We start from the raw sequence: 22,500 nt of genomic DNA, 5'->3' as shown, positions 1-22,500 counted from the left end.
TGTTTATTTTGAACTGCCATATTTGGGATAAAGACTTCCGCCTGTTTAACGGCCTAGATTACAGATTACCCCCGCACTGATTTGTTAGCTCTTATACCTGTATATACTTGTGTTCTGGGATTGGGAGTTAGGGAGACAGGCACCACTTTTGTTTTTCATCTTTATTGCCTGGTTTGGATTAGGGAGTCGGGGAAGCAATTGTATTTTATTTTATTTTATGTATTAGGGCAGTAAAAAGTACATATAAATTAGTTATTTTTTTGTTTTTATTTTGGGCTCTGTCGGCTCCTGAGGTAAAATCCCCAATTGTATTATAAACCTGTTAAAATTCAATAGGCCTTGCCTAAATATTGTTTCATTCGCTTTTCCATTAAAAGAAACCGTATTGTTTCCTTTTCTTTTTGTTGCGTCCTTTACCCTAGACCAGAGGTCTTCAATCCTGCTCCTGGAGGGCCGCTGTCCTGCAGAGTTTAGTTTCAACCCTAATCAAACACACCTGAATCAGCTCATCAAGCTCTTCAGGATCGCTTGAATATACAAAGGCAGGTGTGCTGAAGCAGGTTGAAACTAAACTCAGCAGGACAGTGGCCCTCCAGGAGCAGGATTGAAGACCTCTGGTCTAGACGGAGAGTCAAATGAAATGTATTGTTGTGTCGTTATTGTGAGTGTACACAAATAAAAGTAGACATTTACAGTTTCTAATGATATATTACTCGTTCCTGTATGACAAAAATGTATTTTAAGCCGATCCAGCTGCTATGTGGAAAAAAAATCCACCGAAACGCACCGGTGCTTTCATCGACCAACAGAGGTCCAATAAGATCTTAAAGTCCAATAAGACATTATTGGTAGACATAGAGTGGCTACTGATATTTATATGCATTTTATGTTAGTAGTCTGCTATCCTGTAATAAAGATCTCATTGATTTACATTAGAAGTATCAGAATTTCATCTTACTTTTTGATCATATAAATATCAGCAACTGCACAAAATGTCATATTTCAGCTCAGTTTGGGCCTCAGAATATGGAGGAAAAACACCTCAGTTTGTATTGTATTCAAACTATATCCTACTATATGAGCCATTAAAGCTTGATGCATCAAATATAAAACATATGCATACTTGTATTTATATATTTTCTCTAAAGATACAATAAAATGCTTATAAGTGAACGCCCAAAGCATCTGTAAAACATTTAAATGAAAGGGTCCTTCTTGTTTTAGCATCATAATACTAGAAATTGAATAATATTGGAAATGAAAGCCTTAAATGTTAATTCAACCACACAAGGCCAAGCACATAAAATAAGCCCTGAACATCTGACAGAAACACACAAAGACGCAAAGCTACTTAGGTTCACCATGTGCACAGCATATAGCAGAATAATGTTCACATCTAATCCTCAGTCATGAGAAATGCATGACGGCGAGCACACAGAAGCACAGAAGCAGTGAGCGGAAACATCTAGAACGGTACAGGAGAGAAATCAGTGAGAGACAATGATGTAAAAATAGAAAAAACAACAAGAGAGACGATGCAAGACTAACAATATTCAAAAATGTAATGCATGATGCGCTGAAATCTGTCAACCAGGACAGCCGATGAGTGTGAGGGATGTTGCGTGGCTCTCGGGGGTTTCTCACGCAGAAGTGCCACAGATTCAGGCGTTTGACTGAGTCCTGGCACAGATGTTACCATGACACCCGGAGGAAAAAAAACTCAAGCCTCCCAAGATGAGCAGCATCTCTCCAGACACACACACACGCCTGAACGCTGCTCTGCGGCAGATCCTGATCATCAACACCAAACAAGAGCTCAACTCATTCTCTCTGTAAAGTCACGTCATTTTGGATGCAAAATACATGGTATTTTTCTACCCACCCTCCTATGTACCATGTCAATAACAAGTTATTTGAATATGGATATCGTTCAGTACCATAGTATCATCATCTGACACCATCACTGTGCCAACCATTCTTTTTGTTAAGGGTGCAATTAAAATTTGGTTTATACAGATAACCGATAATGCTTTATATTTAAAAGTCACAAATCGATATATTGGCCGATAAATCTAAATCCAAATTTGTATATAATTTTTGAGAGCCTGATTACAAAAAAGCACACAATTATCATGTTTTATAATTAATTCTATGTTAATTGCATGTAGACTATATGACATACTTGCGCTGCACATGTTGCACTGTATTTCCCTTTTTTAAGTGATTCCCATCATATTTCAAGCAATTTAAAACCATCATGTTGAACAGTGCACATCTGAAGTGTCTCAGCTGAAGGAAATAATCCATTATTTATCAGCTTTAATATATCGGCCAAATTTTCTTATCTTTTCTTATTTTCTATGCAAATTCACTTCCCCTACAAAATCACCCCAATCTCTAGAATGATTAATTCTTCCCAAAAGCTATTCAACTCATCTGGTAAAGTTGTTTTCAATGACATTTTTTTCCAATATCACGCAGCCCTAGCATTCAGCATTGTATAACACGGATCTTGGGTTCATGAGTTGATGACAACATCCTCTCCTCTCAATGTCAAACATGTTTGTCTGCTTAAAATGCTAATGCTAATTAGCTTCATAGTATGGATTTGGCACAATGCAAGTGTAGCCAGAGTGTGCAGTTTACTAATTGAGCTAACATGGATTATCAATTGTGGTCGTGCTGAGAGGATGATTATAAATCACTAGGAACAAAAGCTCTTGTAGGCATTGAGATGTCACCATAGCCCAGCAGGAACGGACGGACTAATTAGCTTGCTGGCTAAACACAATTTATCAGAGCTTGACAACATTAGCAGTGACGCTAATGAACAGACTACGATTATAAACACACCAGAGGGGCAAATCTCTTGTGTGGAACTGAGATTAGCCATTACTCACGATGTGCTAGTCAGGGCCGAACAAGAGGAAACTTCCCAAATTCCATTGCTATGACAAAACCATGATGCTTTTCCTGGATGAAAATGCATCATCGAGAAAAAATATTTATTTAGCATGAGGTGGTCTGAACCTGGCAAGTCAAACTCTGTCCAGTCACACAGGAAATTAGAGGAAGAGGTAATGATTAGTGATTTTAATGTTTTCATTTAGCTGTTTTCATTTAGTTTTCTTTTCATTCAGTGCATCACTAGTAATAAACAGTCCATGTTCCAGGCCGTTCCCAAGCATGGTGAAAAGAAATCGAAACACATGCAGATGAGATGACCACAATAACAGTTGAGAAAAACAAAAGTCCAAAAGCGAGGACGACCACTGCCGTCTCTCATCCTCCCTCGGCTAAAAGGATTTGGAAACAAATGTGGAATATCTGATATCTTGACATCTAGTTTCTCATAAACATGGGCAATCTGTATTCAAAATACATGGCAGCCTTGTAACAAAAAACAACATGGTGGATGTAGAAAGGCCATGTTTTCACTAACCCACAGACTACGCTTGAACAGATAACAGACTGCATACTGTGAAATAACCATTTGTGAATGTGTGATGTGTGAAACATAATAAAATAAGTATAGAGATAACTGCTTCACACAGTAGCATCACTCACGATAGTCTCATGATAATTCATAACTAGGTTTAGGGATGGACATATATGCTTATTTTTGATTTATAAAAATTGCATGCTTGCATAAAAATCACATTCTACGAATTCATACGAAATCGCCAAATCATATAGAAGTATTTCTCATGAGATTAAGTTGGTAGTATACAATGATTGATTGGCTAAATAAGTTTTAAAAAGCTAAAAAATAAAATTAGCTTTTTATAAAAACCTAGCAATGCAATAACGCATACGTGCTATTTTGAAATAATTTTTATGTCAAAGCATAAATACACATGCACACAAAACATCTCTACCAAAATACCAGTTAAGTGTCTTTACATGCCGAACGAAATCAGGGTAATAAGCAAACATGTACTTGTTAGCTTAAAAAGTTTATAAACATTATAAAACAGGCATTTATATGTCTGTTTTAAAATTATTCAAGTAAACACACATTTATTGTCGACACGAGGCCAGTCAAGCCAGTAACATCCAGTTGTCATCTCAGAAAAATAATTATAAATAAATCCAATTTTAAGTCAGAATGTCTCAGGCATTTTGCCTCCGGTACATTCAAACTGGAGATGAAAGTTAAAGTTAATCACATTAGAGATCAGCGTCTCTCCTAAAGCAAGAAAATGAACATTCATGCACACTACATACCCTGTCTTTGTCGTCGGCTACATCACACAGCACGTCATCCAGGTCCAAGATCCCTCCGTCTCCGTGTTCTAGCCGGTGAACCTGAATCCAGTAGCCTGGGTCCTGAGAGAAGAGAAGCGGACAGAGAGAGTTACAATCAGCAGCTCTACGTTTACATGGACAACTTTTGGTTCAATCGGAATGAAATCGGAAGAATCCGAACCGGTGTTTACATGGACGATAAATAAAGTAATCGGGTTGATGTGCGCGTTTATAGCCTATGTCACAAGCTTCAAATGGGAATTTATTTTTTGGCATGCGCTCACTGCAGGAATACTGCTGTTCACACATAACTATTCTCCTCTAGTTCTTTATTTGTTTTAAACAGCAGACTTAATATGTATCCGTCTCTGGTCATGATTTGGAGACAATGAGCAAATGAACTGTTTTGCCACTGCTTATCACGCAGTAAAACCCCGCGCTCAAAACCAGTCGAGTGTGGATGAGAGTCTGAAACAAGCACTGGTGGGACGTTGCCCTTCACCACTTCACAGAGTGAAATTAGCATTTTAAAATAACGGGACACTCATTTATACGACACTTTATTCACCCGGAAGAACGGCTCGTTCCGTGCATCATACGGCATTACGCTATTTCAACGTCATTGCACATGCGCAATCGTTTCAGTTTCGCTTTTCAATCCGATCAAGTGTTTCCATGTCCTCTCGATCGGATTACAAAAGGAATAAGCCACTCGTTTCAATCCGATCAAAATTCCAATCGGATCGAGGTCCATCAGACTGATTAAGGTGTTTACATGAAGGTTTATTTAGTTCGATTGAGCCATCAATCCGATTATAAGGATCCATGTAAATGCAGCTAGTGTCACACCGATATCCCACTATCTGAAAATATCCATAACTTGTTGTCAGTAAAAGGCATCTAACTTTAAGCGAAAGTAAACTGTCAGGATTCCTGACAAGAACTACTTTTATAAAATATAACAACCAGAGAAGAAATGGAGGAATTTCAGTATTGCATTGAATGAGATAATAGGCTTCTTTAACAAATGCAAAAATAACTTTTTTTTAAATCACTTTACCTAATATTTGTGGGAGTTACATGTTTTTATGCTTATCAGAGAATCTGCTGTCTTGTACCAGAACAAAGAAAACGGAGATAGAATGGAATGATTTAAAAAAAACAGATTTGAAAATGACAGTCTGATGTATCCAAACAACATCACCAGCCAGTCAGTGTAATATTCCTGTGCTTGATCGAGTGTCCTGACTGAACTCTGTAATCTCATAACTTGGCACAGCTGAATAACCCACAGTCAGCTTGGCATCAAGAGAGCCTGGAAGAGCTTCAAAGGTGATGATGATGATGATGATGAAGAAGAAAATGGGAGAAATTGGGGTCGCACGCCGACTGAAAGCAAGTCTATGCCGACTTCCAGTCTATGCATACCATTTGACCAGAGTAATGACTGATTCACATCTGTAGATTTATGTGCCTTATCATCCATCCATCTATATATCTATCGTTTTCCCCTTTCATCCCTAATCTGATGTATTTCCAAGTAAAACTGGATATGCAATCAGAAAAAAAAGATGGGCATGACTCAATTTAATCCACAAGAACCGACTGGATTGTGAAAAATCTCAATTCTGTATGTCTAACAGTTGGAAGAGAAGTGTTTCTGATTACGTCAGGCTAAATGAAAAGACGTTGCAGATACAGAGCAAGTTATAAATAAGATATTATGAGAAATAAATTCACAGTATTGAAAAATAAAGTCTCAGTTGTGAGAAATAGTCACAATTCTGATTTATTTTTTTATAATTGTGAAATATAAAGTCAAAATGTTGAGTCACAATATAGTTTTTTGTTTTTTGTCTTACTAGAATTTGAGAAATAAAGTCACAATTACAGTATGTATTATTTATATATATATATATATATATATATATATATAACATGTATCAAGCAAGCAAATAGATAATTTTAATGTAAAAGTAATTTTAAAATGGTGGAAACAAAGATAAAAGATTAAATATCCAATATTATACATCCAATATCCAGCAGTCGAAAAGTCAATATTGCTAAATTAAAAATAAATCTCTAATATCGATAGATAACCAATATACGTATATGTACCAATATATTGTGCATCCCTAATGTCGAGTAATTTTTCCCCCTTTTTTCCCTCTTAGTATTTCTCCTAAAGAACGAGACAGATACTGATTTTTTTTGCTGATTTTTGCCAGCATTAAAAAAACATAATTAAGACATAATTATAGCAATTATCTAGAAATATAGTCCATCCTAATACTTCAACAACCACAAAATAATTCAGCAGAAAAATGAATCGCAATCGAATAAACAGAAATTTGAACCCATTCAAAAGGAACAATGTCAACCAGTTCATCCAAGTTTTAGCAGAGTTAATCTGGAAGACATTTTCAGGCCACAAACCCAGAACAAGACTCAGCAAATATTTGAACAAATTCGCTGCTGAGACGACATGCACCGCTGGCCAGCGTTTCGTCCTCCCACATTCACCGAGGCCGTTAAAACCCAGCGACTAACATGCAGATTTAAGATCAAATGGACCCAATAATCACCAAAAGATGGATGGAAATGGAGATGAAATGAGAAGGAAAGGCTTGTTCTCCTGTTTGGAGGGATGTTTGTGCAGTTATTATTTATGAAGCAGGGTTTGAGGGATAGCCCAGGCCTTGTATGCGTGATTTAGAAAGGAAGCTTTGCACAAGGAGAAAAGAAGACATTGTCCCCCCGTGATGTGAGGGATGAAATATTAAAGCATGAAGGGCAAAGGAAAGATAAATGAAGTAGTTTATCCCTGAGAGGGAAAGACATCTGGGCTTTTCTGCAGGAAAGTCAAGTGTGTCATGATATAGCTAACATGCAGACATGCTCTCACTACGCATCCAAAACCACACACAAACATGCTGACATAGTGTAATGCATTTAAGTCATGTGTTGATGTGGTACAATAAAGGGGTTACAAGTAAGTAACACTTTCTTTTTTGTTCATGTAACTCAGCTAGTAGAACATTGTACAACCAACACAATCACATAAGTTCATATTCCAGGAAACACACATGCTGATAAAACACACACCTTGAAGTTACTTGGATAACACTTGAATGCCAAATGAATGAATGTAACATGAAAGTTTTTTTGAAGTGATGGGTTACAGTTAGCATGCATCTATTATCAGCCGCTCACATCCTGCTATGTAAAGCACTCTAAATGCAGAGAAAAGCGCTATATAAATGTAACAAATTATTAATTATTATGTCCCAAGAGGAGGTCACCACGCCAGAGACATGATGATGATGATGATGATGAAGATAATATTCCAGGATGGTGTGCGATCAGAGCAGACAGGGACGCCAATGCATATAAGCAATGTGTTACGATAAAGGGGTTACAACGAAAGTAACGCTTGTTTTTTGCTCACGTAGCTCAACCGGTAGAACGTGGCACCACCAACCAACGCCAATAACATGGGGTTGATTCCTGGGAAACATATATGGTAATAAAATACACAACCTTAAGTCACTTTGGATAACAGTTTATGCCAAATAAATAAATGTAGCATGCATGTTTTTCAGGAAATGTGTTACAGTTCGCATGTAACAATTATTAGTCACTCACGTGTCCCAAAAAGGGTTCATCTTTCCAGAGACGTGATGATGGATGAAAATAACATTCCAGGATGGTCTAAGAACAGGGGCCGGTTTCACAAAGCTATTTTACACCGGTCTATAGTGTTAGACAAGTCTAAAATTTGCTCATAGACTCGTCTAATGCAAGTTAGACTGTTTCACAAAAATAAAGACTGACTTAATTTAGACCAAAAAAAATTAGACACCTAACCCAGGTCTAAGACTCCGTTACCTTGGCAACCAACAGTAATAATCAGTTACATTACAAACAGCCAAAAGAAAAGGGAAAATGGCTCATAATTTGTGGTTTGCTGACGGCGTTATGGAGAGAGCTATGAGAAGGGAAAGGGTTTTTAGGATATTTACTCTTTAATTTTTTTTTTTTGTGGCATCTTGTACCATGTTTTTGATTCTTTGCTGTACGTCTTTAACGCTCATGATTAACGCTGTTAACTGTCGTAGCAATCTTTTTCCAAATTAAAAAATTCTTCTTTTTACTACATTCTCCGCTAAATTTACCAAGTAAAATGTCCTTGTAACTGTTATCCTCCTCCAACAAACACACGTTTTCCACTGGGGTAAACTGCACTGAGCGGTTGAATGCGCTTACTCGATCCGCCATGTTTTTTGTCTTGAAAAGTGTCTTATTTTACCCAGAATGCATTGCAGTGTAGTCCTACTTAAGATAGTCTTAAGTGCTTTGTGCAACGGTCTGATTTAGATGTCGATCTGAAGTCTGACCATCTACTGTATCTAAGCCATATTCAAAGTCTATCTTTGTGGAACCGGCCCATGAGCTGACAGGGATGCCAATACATTTAAATAATGTGTTACAATAAATGGGGTTACAAGTAATGCCGAGTTCAGACTGCACGATTTTAGCCCCGATTTTGGCTCGCCGACAGGTTTTGAGAAATCGCCGACAAATACCCGAAATCACAGGCAAATCAGTGCTCGTTCACGCGAGTGACAATCACGCAGTGTGAATGAGCAAAGACGCGATCTGAGATAATCGCCGACGAGTCACCGACGCCTGTGAGATATTTGGCATGCTAGATATCTGGACCTGTCGGCGATTCACAATCCTGCTGTGTGAATGTGTTCTGACTGAAAACTACATCGGCGATGACCGGCAGCCAATGAGAGAGCAAGATACAGGACAGCAGGATGTTCAGGGAGGAGTTATAGACCAGAATATCAGTATTTTAATAGATAGGCCTATATTTACAATTATATCAAACAGAAACAAAGCACAAACATTTGCATGACCAGCAGCAACAGTAGGACATTTGCAAAATTATTTATTTATCCCCAACTCTCTTGGCAAAACACAGTCCTTGCTCCCCTCGTCTTCCCAACCATTTCCTGCATAAACTGTTTATTTTTTTTATCATTTTCGCTGAAAATCAGCGCACAGACAATTTGGATCGCAATCTTCTTGTAGGCTATCATTTTTAATAAAAAATTCAGTGTCGCGCGAGAACTCCGGTCTCACGCACGCGTGATCTTCCGTTATTTCCTTATCACTTCTCGCGTTTGTTTGGTTGTGAAACGTAGTTTGCGGACCAGGGAGAAGTTGTCGGCGATTCTTTCTTTTGTAAAGTCATGCAGTGTGAAACCTCCTGTCGCCGATCCATCGTGCAGTGTTAACACACCAGCAACTGAATGTTACCTCAGATAGTCACGCAGTGTGAAAACAACAGTGACCCGATTATTTTGAAAATCGTGCGGTCTGAACTCGGCATAACACTTTTTTGTTGTTGTTCATATAACTCAACTGGTAGAAAATTGTACAACCAATGCCAATGACATGGGTTTAATACCTCAAAACACACATGCTGATAAAACGCACACCTTGCAGATACTTGGATAACACTTTCTGACAAATAAATTAATGGAACATGAATTTTTTTTTTGAGGTAATGTAATGTATTACAGTTAGCATGCATCTATTATCAGCCGCTCACATGTCCTAAGAGGAGGTCACCACACCAGAGACATGATGATGATGATGATGATGATGATGATGATGAAGATAATATTCCAGGATGGTGTGCGATCAGAGCAGACAGAGACGCCAATGCATTTAAGCAATGCGTTACAATAAAGGAGTTACAAGTAACACCATTGCTTTTTTTAATCATGTAGGTCATGAAAATTAGGGCTGTGTTGAAAAAATCGATTCACCAATTCTGAATCGATTTTCATATTAATTTCTAAAGATCGATCCGTAACTCAGAGGATAGATTTAATAATAGGTCTACATTTTCCCCGTGAACTTTAACTTGCCGCGTCATTGAATTCACGCATGCGCGCGAGGTGGAAGGACATTAAAACAACGAACATGGCGCTCAGTAACGTTAAGCAAGCGGTTGCTTTGAAAACTCCAGAAACGCTCAAAGCTGCGATCTGTCTTATACCTGGAGTACTTGAAGGTTTTCACAAAACTGTGACACACTTGTGTTTTCTAAAGGTTTTGTAAGTTAAAATTTTATTTACTACTAGGCTACTGTATCACGTGCCGTTTGAACTGACGCGCTACAGAGATCTATCACATTTAAAAGCGCCAAAACGTTGGAAATATTGACAGAATCTGACAGCTGAGAATTTGTTCCATATCAAAAGTAACCTTCTCTGTCTAGTCTGTCGGTGTCAGTGTCCTCTTTGTCCGCGATTTTTCTCTGCGTGAGAAAATGCAGTGGTCCAATCAGTAGTTAAGAGCCTGAACTTGCTTATAGTAATTCGGAAATTAGTGCACATGAGTGGGAAAAAAATACAGCACAGAAGAATGTCTAATTTAGCGTGAGATTTCTTTGAGCGTGAGACCGTGAGATTGAGGCTGAATGCGTGAGTGTCACGCCAGATGCGTGAGAGTTGGCAACCCCGACTCCATTAATTTGCAGTTAAATGTCTATAATAATAGTATCAATATGTTGCATACCTGTAATTCATGTAACAGCTGGAAAAAAATGCTTTTTTCAAAAACACTTATCTAAATCTCGAAGATCGGATCAGATCGGATCTAATCGAATAATGATAATCGATTCAAGATCTTGAGAATCGGAATCGAATCGATTCTTGAAATTTGAATCGAAACCCAGCCCTAATGAAAATGTGGCACCACTAACGCCAATAACATGGGGTTGATTCCTGGGAAACATATAGTGATAAAATGCACACCCTAAAGTCACTTTGGATAACAGTTTATGCCAAATAAATATGCATGGGTTTGTTTTTTTCAGGTAATTTGTTACAGTTCGCATGCATCTATTATTAGCAGCTCATGTGTCCCAAAAAGTGTTCATCTTTCCAGAGACGTGATGATGGATGAAGATAAGTAACACTTTTTTTTCATGTAGCTCAAAAACATGTTGACATGAATAGCATAAATACACATACATTTTAAAAAGCTTCATTAAAAGCATTTTGTGCATCATTTTTTTAGGAAAAAAAAAAGAAGTAAAGCAGGCTTCTTAAAACATTGCATTTTACATTTGAAGAACTTTTGTGGGCCAGATCAATCATCCAACATGCTGGAGAAAAATAGAGAGATGACTATGTGTCAAGAAGACCTTTTTAAATCAAGACAAAGGTTGTAAAACACCATTCAACATTTTCCTTTCTTTGTCTCGGACACAGTGTCGTTCAACCAGTCACAACAATAACATCACCGATATGACATTATGAGAAACAAAAGAACAATGTATATGGGATCTCTGGATGTTTAAGTGACAGGTGGCATTTCACTGAGAAGTTTGTGTATGAAACTTCATATATGTGACATGATGACCTGCGATTCAAACTTAGCAACCCATTCTGAGAATGCAGAAGTTAAATGCTACTATCCATGAACAAACAATATTCAACGTAATTGTTTTATTAGGCGTAACGCAACATAATATAATGCTTTTATAAGTAAGGTTCCTTTACACTGACACACACGCACACACAGAACAAACATTTCTTTGTCCACCGCAAACACATCTATTATCGGCCGCTCACGTGTCCCAAGTGGAGGTCGCCACACCAGAGACGGGATGATGGATGGAGAAAACATTCCAGGATGGTGTGAGATCAGAGAAGACAGGGACGCCTTTGTATACGCATCATTTATAACTCGATGAAGTAATACAACCACGTCTGAATCACAAACCTGAACAAATCCAGGCTTCAACTAAACCAACTAGGAGCAGCCCAGACCTCATCCATCTCAATCCAGGGGAGGAAAGAGTGCATCAGGAAAAGAAAGAGAAACAATGTCCATAGCCAGCTGCAGAACTTGTTCAAAATTGCTCTTTTCATTAGTACCGCCCCCTCGATTTCATTTATTCTTTCAGATGCTGATATAAGCTTTAAGCATTCAGAAGTTCAGAAGTTACCCGCAGACCGCCACTCTTTTTTATCGAAGCCGCAAACTTTTCCCAGGAGAACGGAAAGGAAGTGTATGACACAAAAGAGATGAATGCTCAATGAAAGCATAGTTAACTTAACAAAGAAGAGTATCTTTACAAATCATTCCAGAACTAACCACAAGCTTTATCTTAGCAAAATCAAGGCAGTTGGCCGACATGTCATGACACTTTCCAATGGCTGTAAAGCACCTACTGTATCAAAGAGCTATTGTGAGCAGCACACCCGAGGCAAGAGACGTGTGTGTGTGTGAGAGACGCTTGATCCCGGTCACACTGTAAATATACCCTCCTGGTGTAAATATACTTTTTCGTTCAAAATTGCATGTTTCACAGGCTGGGAAAAAGTCATAAAATCTACAGTGGGGTCCAAAAGTCTGAGATGACATTGAACATTTTGATTTCTTTTCCAATGGAAATTAAAATACAAAAAATATATAGCAATTAATACAGAGTTAAATAGTGAAAAAAAAAATATATATATATATATATATATGTGTATGTGTGTGTGTGTGTGTGTGTGTGTGTGTGTGTGTGTGTGTGTGTGTGTGTGTGTGTGTGTGTGTGTGTGTGTGTGTGTGTGTGTTATATATATATATATATATATACACACACACATAATATTTATATATATATATAATTTCTTTATTTTTTTCCACTTTTTGTCTATGTATAAATTTCTATATATTTTTGTCTTTTAATTTCCATGGGAAAAGAAATATATATATATATATATATATATATATATATATATATATATATATATATATATATATATATATATATATATATATATATATGTTTATATTTTTGTCAAAATGTTATATATATATATATATATATATATATATATATTATATAATATAAATGTATATATATATATATATATATATGTATGTGTGTGTATATATATATATATATATAACATTTTGAAAAAAAAAATTCTCAGTTCAGCAATTCATAATATGTAATGAATTCTTTTTTACAAAATTACAACAATGCCAAACAAACCCATTCTCATGATCTCAGGTAGTTTTGTTTGTCGAGCAAAAGTAAATGTGCGCAGTCAAGAACTTTGGTTTCCAGATGAGTCACATTACATCACTTCCTCCGGTGGCGATAAAATCAGTACAGAACTGATCTCTTTTACGATCTTTACAACACAAGTCTATAAACCGTGTACAAGAAGACACATGTTCTTGTTCTTTGACAATGAAAAGCACTTATTTATGCACCTGATTTTTTTTGAGTCAGACGTATTGAGCATGAAAATGCTAACACAGGTGAACAGGTTTCCCGCTATAACTTTTACAACATTGTGGTTTTTAGCATGAATGAAATGTTGTATTGACCAATCAGAAGCCAGTTTAATAATTAACTCTATTACCTGTAGATATTAACCACTATTTGGGGGGTTTAAGATACTTATTTTTCATAGATGAATAATCAAATGGTTGAAAGCGTAACACAGAAGGTGCTTGTCAAAAGTGCTTTTGCAGAAAAAAAAATATTATTACCTTTAAATTCTTCAAAGATTTATGATCTTTTTAGTAATAGCGTTTAAAAAAAGTTTGGGGGAAAAAGGTGTAAAAACTGATGTTGAGATTTAAACAGTTCCTGGGAAACTTTTGCTTTTATTTATTTGTCGTTTAACTAGTATGACTCATACTAGGTCAGAATAGTTGGCCATCACAGTAATCTAAATAATTATTCATAACCACCAAAATTACTTGTAATTATTTTTTGTTAACTGCAAAAACTGTCAGGTGACCTAAACATGCTCCATGTGGCAACTAAATTAACTGGTTTTATTCAAGTCAATAATATTTAAAATGACTGAATCAACTTGACAAAAGCAGGTTGGACCAATAAAATGATTCCTATGGGTCAAGTGAGACAGAAAACAACTATAAACTGTGCAATGTCACATTTAACTTAACGCAGCTTAGGCCACAATTAATTATATTAATTATTTTATAAATCGAATTATCATTATTGTTTCCACCCCAATCTGTGCGGTTGTGCAACCATGAGACTCATCAATAAAGGCTTTAAATCTCCACCAGACTGTGACAACAGGACACACAGAACTTCAGAAAGCGCTGATAAGCATATATACGTCAAGAGCCCTGGCTTCATTAACAGCTGTTAAGTGTGCGTGTAACAGCAAGTCTAATGTAGACACCAGCATGATTAAATGACAACGCTGGCACAGAGACCACCTCGGGTTTCACAGAGCGGAAGACACTTTCACACTGCGATAAAGACGCGGGTCTGAAAGGACAGATTATGATGCAGTGTGAGGAAGGCGAACACCTCTTCATTCCCCAAGCGCAGCTGATGTGTCGAGACTCGCCCGCAGCTTATTGTAGAATTACATGCCAGTCTGATTCTACATTCGTGGGTTTAGTGAGTAAACAGCACAGCGATGCCCTGCTATAGAGGAACTCAATGGAGAGATTTGGGAGAATGGTGCGGCCTTCAAACGCTGTCATGAACTCATAGCTCAATCATTTCTTGAGCTCAGACATCTGATTTAAGAAAGACAGATCAGCCTGACTTCACTGATAAAAGCCTCATATAACAACATTTCTAACATGATGCCGACCTGCGCACAGAGCTAGTTTCTGTCACAAAAACTGCAAAGAAAGATTTATAAAAATGGCATTGAGACAGATACAAAAAAGTGATTGTGTATCAATGAATTCCTATGTCAAAGAATTCACATTTAACTTGTTAATGAGCTACTAGCTAACCAGCTAGTTAGCTCATAGTACGCTAACTAACAACAGTCATTGTTTGCATGTTGACTGGAATATTTTTAGGTGGAATTGAGGAATTTCAAACTCAAATTATCCCACTTCCGTCTTTGCTGCTTAGCCAATAGCCAAAGATCTGATGAAAACATTAGCTACGTTCCGTTTGGCAGGATCCCTACGCAGTGTTCACTGCTCCCTTCACTGCTCCCTAGTTTATGCTGTTTGCAGTTCCTTTCGAAGTTCGAACTGAACATGTACACTACCTTTGGATTGGAATCTTACTTAAAGGAGACCTATTATGCAAAATTCACTTTTATACTGTTTCTGAACCTACCTATGTGCACGCAGTGTTTGAACACATCCACCCTACTGTGGTAAAAATCCATCCACCCTGTTTGTTATTTTCCCCGTAAATCTGAAAATGTGTCTCAAAATGAGCCGTTCAAGAATGTTCTCCAATGTAACGTCACATTGCACAGGCCCCGCCCACAACTACTGCCTTATTAGCTTAGCTCCTCCCCTAAATTAGCTGTACGCAGTCCGCCATGTTTATCTCCTCGCCAGAGTATTTTACAACAACATTCAAGTCACAAATCTATTCTTAATAAAGCTGCTGAAGTTATTCAAGAGTAAAGAGTGCTTTTCTTTCGTTGTTTGATTCATATTAACAACAATAGGTATTGTATATTACGCTGATTTCACTTTAATACACAGATCTAATGTACACATGTGCTCTCTTTCCCTGCTGTTTATGTTCACAGACATAACTGACTGTTTATGTGAACTTTGTGTGTTTTTGAAATTAACATTCTGTGTAATTGACAGTTTAAGTGCAATAATTGGTGAAAGAGAACTTAGTTTATTACTCACACAACGCGGCGTCTGACAGCCAGCTTTCTGTGCGCGTGCTTCGGATGTGTGCACAGATCAGAGGTTTACACTGATATGGCTTTAAACGGATACAGATAATAACTTTCATGATGACAGCGTCATGTGGGCGTGTCCGCGATAGAGATAATCAAAACCAAACAGATGTTTGTTTTTGGCAGAGTATCCGAGGAAACAGCTGTAAAGGCTCCGCCTTCTTCTGGATAAGGGGGCGGGGAGAATCAGCTCATTTGCATGTAAAGATACATGCACAAAAACAGCTTGTTTTTCCTTCCACTCAAAAATGCATTTACAACATGGTATAATAAATTATCTGTGGGGTATTTTGAGTTGAAACTTCACAGACACATTCTGGGGACACCTGAGACTTGTAAAAAGGGGCATAATACTGTAGCTCGCCTTTAAGATTGCTGAATACACTATGAAGTTCACACTTTGAAGGGCACTTGCAGTCAAACGGAAGGCATCTATTTTGACATTTTACATTTCACAGGAGCATTTTTGAGGTGTTGGAAGATTTTCTCCTGCCTCAAGTGTCTTCAGGAACATGGCATATTCACTTGGACACCAGAATTTTTGCACTATGTCATTCTTATTATTCAACCACCACTTGATTGAATCATGCTCTCTATTCTTTGAAACCCTCAAACACCCTGACATTCACTATAACAGTTGCTTTTGTTTAAACTGGATCCATCATATTGCAACAAAGCCCATAAAAACATAAACCTCAGTCACTGACCTCATGAAACTGGGCTTCACTTAATAGAAGAGTTCATGGAGGACACACGAAAAGATGAAGGAGAGGGTAATGGCAATTAGACGAAGTTTATGAGAAAAGAATAAAGAGGGGAGGAAAGCTGTTGAGGTAAGCCTTGGGTTTAAGCCTCGGCCTACAAAGTGTTTGCCAAAAGCTCTCGCGGGGCACAAGCCAACATCATGCTAGCTGTACTGGCTCAGACATAAGAGGCGTAAGATACCCGATCTAAAACTTCTGAGCCACTGCAAACACCAGGATGAAGGATCTGCCATGACACAGGCTTCAAAATACTACAAGTTAATCTCTGAAAAAAAAAAAAAAGAGGAACAGGTAACATGGGTGTCCTGAGGTAAACTTTTTTTATCCCTACTTTTATGACATTCTAATTTTAACGAACTCTTCGAGATCCTCTCAAACGTACTGAAAAGATGAATGTATGATAGCACTGCCATATTGTTTCGAAATTTTCATGTTCTTGAGCTGCCATCACCCAATCAGCATCGTCATGACATCACCCCTTTCAGCATCTCTTGAGTGATAAGTCACATGACATTTACGGCTCAGGTGATTGGCTCAAAACCACTTGGCTGTAGAACTGAGCACCCATAAACAAACATGGCAGATACTAAACTGAACTGATAGGTGTTCATGTGACGTGCAGCCAAGAAACTGCCATTGAGATGAATGTGAATGTTAACTGCATTCAGACCTCTATAAATCTCCCACTGCAGACCTCCTTCAGAGGTTAAACCAGCGTCACAAACATGTGTTGGTCACCAGCTATATTGGTGTCTTCAGCATTTTCAGGAGTGTATTTTGTCCCAAGAGAAGTGATTGTGTAATGTGTGATGTCATGTTTTGATAACTGAAATAGTGTGAAGAAATAGACCGTCCTGCATGTGAGCAAGATGCTGGGATAGTTTTTCAAGCACTAAGTATTTAAAATCACATAAGGATCCAATTGAACAAGCATATAATAATACGTAATTAAAGCAATTAAGGCATTAGAGATGAGATGTATCTGTCTATGGTCTAAATACAGGCGGACTGGGGTTAGACTGTGTGTGTGTGTGTGTATGTGTGTGTGTGGAGAGTTTTAAATGGTGTTCAGGAACGACTTGCTCTTCAGAAAAGAGAGAGAGCGAGAGAGAGAGCGAGAGAGAGCGAGGGAGAGAGAGCGAGAGAGAGAGAGAGGAGAGAGAGAGAGAGAGAGAGAGAGAGAGAGAGAGAGAGAGGAGAGAGAGAGAGAGAGAGAGAGAGAGAGAGTGAGAGAGAGAGAGAGAGCGAGAGAGAGAGGTGAATCCTGAAGGAATGTTGGGAGAAGAAGAGCACATCTGTGAAGGTCAGTAAATCACCTTTGAAATCGGCCAGATTCATTCAGTGCACATGGGTTTTTAGTTATCTATAGTTTTTGGGGCAAATATGTCAATCTGACATTTGGTGACATCATCAAATTGAAAAAGCCATTAATAAAGCACATTATTTTTTTCTGTATATTATATGTAGACATTTTCTATATACACTACCCTTTAAAAGTTTACGGTTATTTTTTTATTTTATTTTATTTTGTAAGAAATCAATACTTTTATTCAGCAAGAATGCATTAAAATGATCCAAACTGACAGTAACACATTTTTGATGTTACAAAGGATTTCTGTTTCAAATAAATGCTGTTCTTAACTTTCTATTAATTACAGAATTGAGGTTTCCACAAAAATATGAAGAAGCACAACTGTTTTCAACATTGATAATAATTGATAATAACATCAAATCATCATATTATAGTGATTTCTAAAGGATCATGTGACACTGAAGACTGGAGTAATGATGCTGAAAATTCAGCTTTGATCACAGGAATAAATTACATTATTACATATTCACACAGAAAACAGTTATTTAAAATTGTAATAATATGTCACAATATTACTGATTTTTCTGTATTTTTGATAACAAATGCAGCATAAAATATTTATTTTGAAAAACGTTAGCAAATCTTACTAACTCTACGTTAGTATAGTAGGTTTCAGGTTTGTCTGTAGTTATAATTTTCTTTATATAAAAACAACACAAGTCTATATATGTCCTCATTTAGATAACAAAGTAAACATGTATGAGAGAGCAGAGGAGGCTGAAGGTTTGATGAGTGTGTGTAAGTAAGATCTAAAAATAATGCACCTGTACACATACGATTATCAAAACTCAAAAACACACCATTAGTACATTTAAGAAGGGCTGTAGTGGTAGAAAAATGTTTTCTGAATCCAGATTGGCATTGAGATAATAGATTATTATCAGCTAAATAATTCGATAATCGGGTAAAAATTATTTTCTCGAAAACTTTTACAACACGATTGATGATTGAAATGGGTCTGGAGCTATTAGTTGTGTGTGCAACTAGAGGTCGACCGATATTTTTTTAAATGGACACTGGGATTAAAAACAAACATAACACTCCAAGTAAAACAGTGCTGAACTGAAATGTGCTAAATTAAGTAAATATATAAATATGAATATATTAAAATTAGAAGTACTACAGAATGAACACTACAGAAATAATTTAAGCATTAATATATTACAGGTCAAATGAATTTTTCTTTAGCTATAACCTAGAAACATATGTAAATTTCATAGGTAACACTTTGCAAGTCCCATTTGTTAACAAGGGTGTATTAGCTAGCTTTCATGAACTATATGCATTACGTTTTTACTGCATGTATTAATATTTAAGCAATACAATTGTACCTTGATCATTCATGTTAGTTCATAGTACATTAACTAAGGTAATAACAGATCAAATTATAATTAAAACTCAATTGAAAATGTATTAGTAAATGTTGAAGTTAACAAACTAACGATGAATAATACTTACAACATTTAGTTAATGCTAAAATTGTAATCTTATTGTAAAGTGTTACCATTTCATATAGATCCAAAGAGTCATGCTTAAAGAAGATGGTCATATTTAAACATCTGCAAAGGCCAGAGCATTAAATTAACATAAATGTAGACCTCTATTACATGTCTCTTACTTTATTCGCTTCTATTTTAGAACACTTGATGATTATATAATTAAAATAACAATGCATTTCATGCAAACTGAAATCGAATGCATTTCTGATTTGTAAATGTTTCTGTCGGCTGCATGAGCATATCAATGTTGAGAAAGCAATCACGTGACTAGCTTTAAATATGCAACTTCGCCGGTCGAATGAATGCATAAAAGTGACCAGCTGGATATAAACCAATGCAAATAGATGGTAATAATTGCAACATAAAATATTTGGGTCAGGTCTGCGTGTGTTTTTGTCACATGGTTTTAGCCGCTACTAATGTTATTCCTCTCAGCCTCGACAGCAAACATAGTTCTGTTCTTTCTCTTCTAATGCAGCATCTAGTCAACAAATTAATAACTTTACGGACTCTTCTCAGCGCTCTCGTACTGTATAATGACTCCGCACAGTTCTCAGCCGCTACAGCAACGGACACAACCCGGAAAAACTATCGGTGTGGATTTTTGTCGATTCCAATAGTTCCACCAATCAACTATCGGTACCGATATATCGGCAAAACCGATGAAAATCGATGAACCGTGACACACATAAGGTTACAAAATAAAAAGACGAGCCAAAACAAAAACAACAAAAATAACACCAAACACCAAACAAACAAAACAAAAGCTCAAGCCAAAACAAAACAACAAAGAAAAAACAAACAAAAACAAGCCAAACAAAAAAAATTAACACCAATCAAAAAAACTAAACAAAACAAAAACACACAAAAACACACCAACAACAACAAGAAAGCAACTAGTCATCAACACCACTGCCCAACACAAGATGAAATTAAGACCGTGTGTGAATATTGGGTCATGCAGACGTTGCTTGGGATCCTTCCAGGAGTGTGCAGTCAAGTAACTTAATGCGTTTTGCTTTGTTTATTTAGCTTTGTCTGCTAATATTAACTGTACTGTGGGCGCTCCGCCAGCAGGACTGGCCCATTAGCACAGAGATCGATGTTTCCCAGCAGTGTTAAACAGTCACTGGCTATACTGTAACCTCACAGCGGCATATAGAGAGAGAGAGTGAGAGAGAGAGAGAGAGAGAGAGAGAGAGAGAGACAGAGACAGAGACAGAGACAGAGACAGAGACAGAGACAGAGACAGAGAGAGAGAGAGAGAGAGAGAGAGAGAGAGAGAGAGTGAGAGTGAGAGTGAGAGTGAGAGTGAGAGTGAGAGTGAGAGAGAGAGAGAGAGAGAGAGATAGAGATAGAGATAGAGATAGAGAGATAGATAGATAGATAGATAGACAGATAGACAGATAGACAGATAGACAGATAGATAGATAGATAGATAGATATAGATAGACAGACAGATAGACAGATAGACAGAGAGAGAGAGAGAGAAAGGAGAGAGAGAGAGAAAGAGAGAGAGAGAGAGAGAGAAAGAGAGAGAGAGAGATAGAGATAGAGATAGAGATAGAGATAGAGAGAGAGATAGATAGATAGATAGATAGAGAGATAGACAGACAGATAGACAGAGAGAGAGAGAGAGAGACGCTCTCTCCAGACGCTCCAGACCTCAGGGACCAACACACACATTCACACTATCACACAGAACCATTGAGAGCACAAAAACATACACTTACCTCGGCCTGAAAATAACTCCAACTGGCAACTTTACTTTGGCTGTGAATGAACTCAAAGAAAAAGCTCAAAGGGCTTTCTATGCCATAAAAAGATCAATCAAAATTGACATCCCAATCCAAATTTGGCTCAAACTTTTCAAATCAATAATTGAACCAATTGTTTTATATGGCAGTGAAGTGTGGGGTCCTTCTATCAAATTTGATTTTTTAAATTGGGAAAAACATCCGATTGAAACTCTACATTTAGATTTCTGTAAACGAATACTCAAAGTCCAAAGAAAAACACCAAACAACGGATGCAGGGCAGAATTAGGCCAATACCCTCTCCTTCTAAATATCCAAAAAAGAGCCATCAAATTCTGGAAACACCTAAAAACAAGCAACCCCAACACATACCATTACAAAGCCCTAAAACACCAAGAGCTGAGCGTAACGAGGAGTCCCCTGTGTCAGCTGGTGCTGAGACTGACTGAGCTCTCTCCTGCAGAGATCAGCTCACCTCAGCACACACACACACTCACACACATTCGGCCCGCGCAAATTATCACCACAGAACAAGACAAGTACATCACCCATTGGACAAACACCATTAAAAACCAACACAAACTGGAATGTTATTTGGCACTAAATCGAGAATACACTGTTGCGAACTACCTGAGCACAGTGAGTGATGTGAGACTCAGGAAAACACTGACGATGTACAGACTCAGCGAGCACAGTCTGGCCATAGAGACGGGCCGCCGCAGACAGACCTGGCTCTCCCGTGAGGACAGACTCTGCTCGCACTGCATCCTGGGAGTGACGGAGACCGAGCTGCACTTCCTCACAGAATGCCCAAAATATAAACATATCAGAGACCACTATTACCCCAAAATTAATAACATATTTCCCCAATTTAACACCTGTAACCCAACCCAAAAACTCTGTTTCATCCTTGGCGAAGAAGCCAAATGCTCAAATATAGCTGCAAAATTTGTAGCATCTTGCCACATCCTGAGGGACGACCAGAAACCAGCAAACACCCAATAAACACACACTCACAGCCTAAGACCTACACACATGTATATAATGTTCAATATCGGTTGCTTTTGTGTATTTATTTATTTTTTTATTTTTTGGGGGGGGGGTTTATATAGA

The 22,500-nt window shown here is 37.5% G+C and overlaps 1 protein-coding gene across 1 annotated transcript in view; it reads right to left on the bottom strand.

Moving 5' to 3' along the window:
- The window catches only part of LOC143754089 (partitioning defective 3 homolog), a gene marked incomplete at its 3' end in the record, with an annotated part of 255,804 nt that extends 233,650 nt beyond the window's left edge, over positions 1–22,154 (bottom strand). The window contains exons 1-2 of the mRNA XM_077247004.1: positions 22,018–22,154; positions 4,228–4,372 (exon numbers count right to left, since the gene is read on the bottom strand). Of these exons, the coding sequence (XP_077103119.1) occupies positions 4,228–4,372; positions 22,018–22,154 (282 nt within the window). The remainder of the gene's footprint in view (positions 1–4,227; positions 4,373–22,017) is intronic.
- Positions 22,155–22,500: the final 346 nt, after the last annotated feature.

Source organism: Siphateles boraxobius, unplaced genomic scaffold (genome assembly GCF_051911475.1).
Source record: "Siphateles boraxobius isolate OS27281-9 unplaced genomic scaffold, OSU_SipBor_1 295, whole genome shotgun sequence".
Classification (NCBI taxonomy): domain Eukaryota; kingdom Metazoa; phylum Chordata; class Actinopteri; order Cypriniformes; family Leuciscidae; genus Siphateles; species Siphateles boraxobius.
Note: the sequence above shows the minus strand (reverse complement) of the source record. Positions and strands in the feature narration are given on the sequence as shown.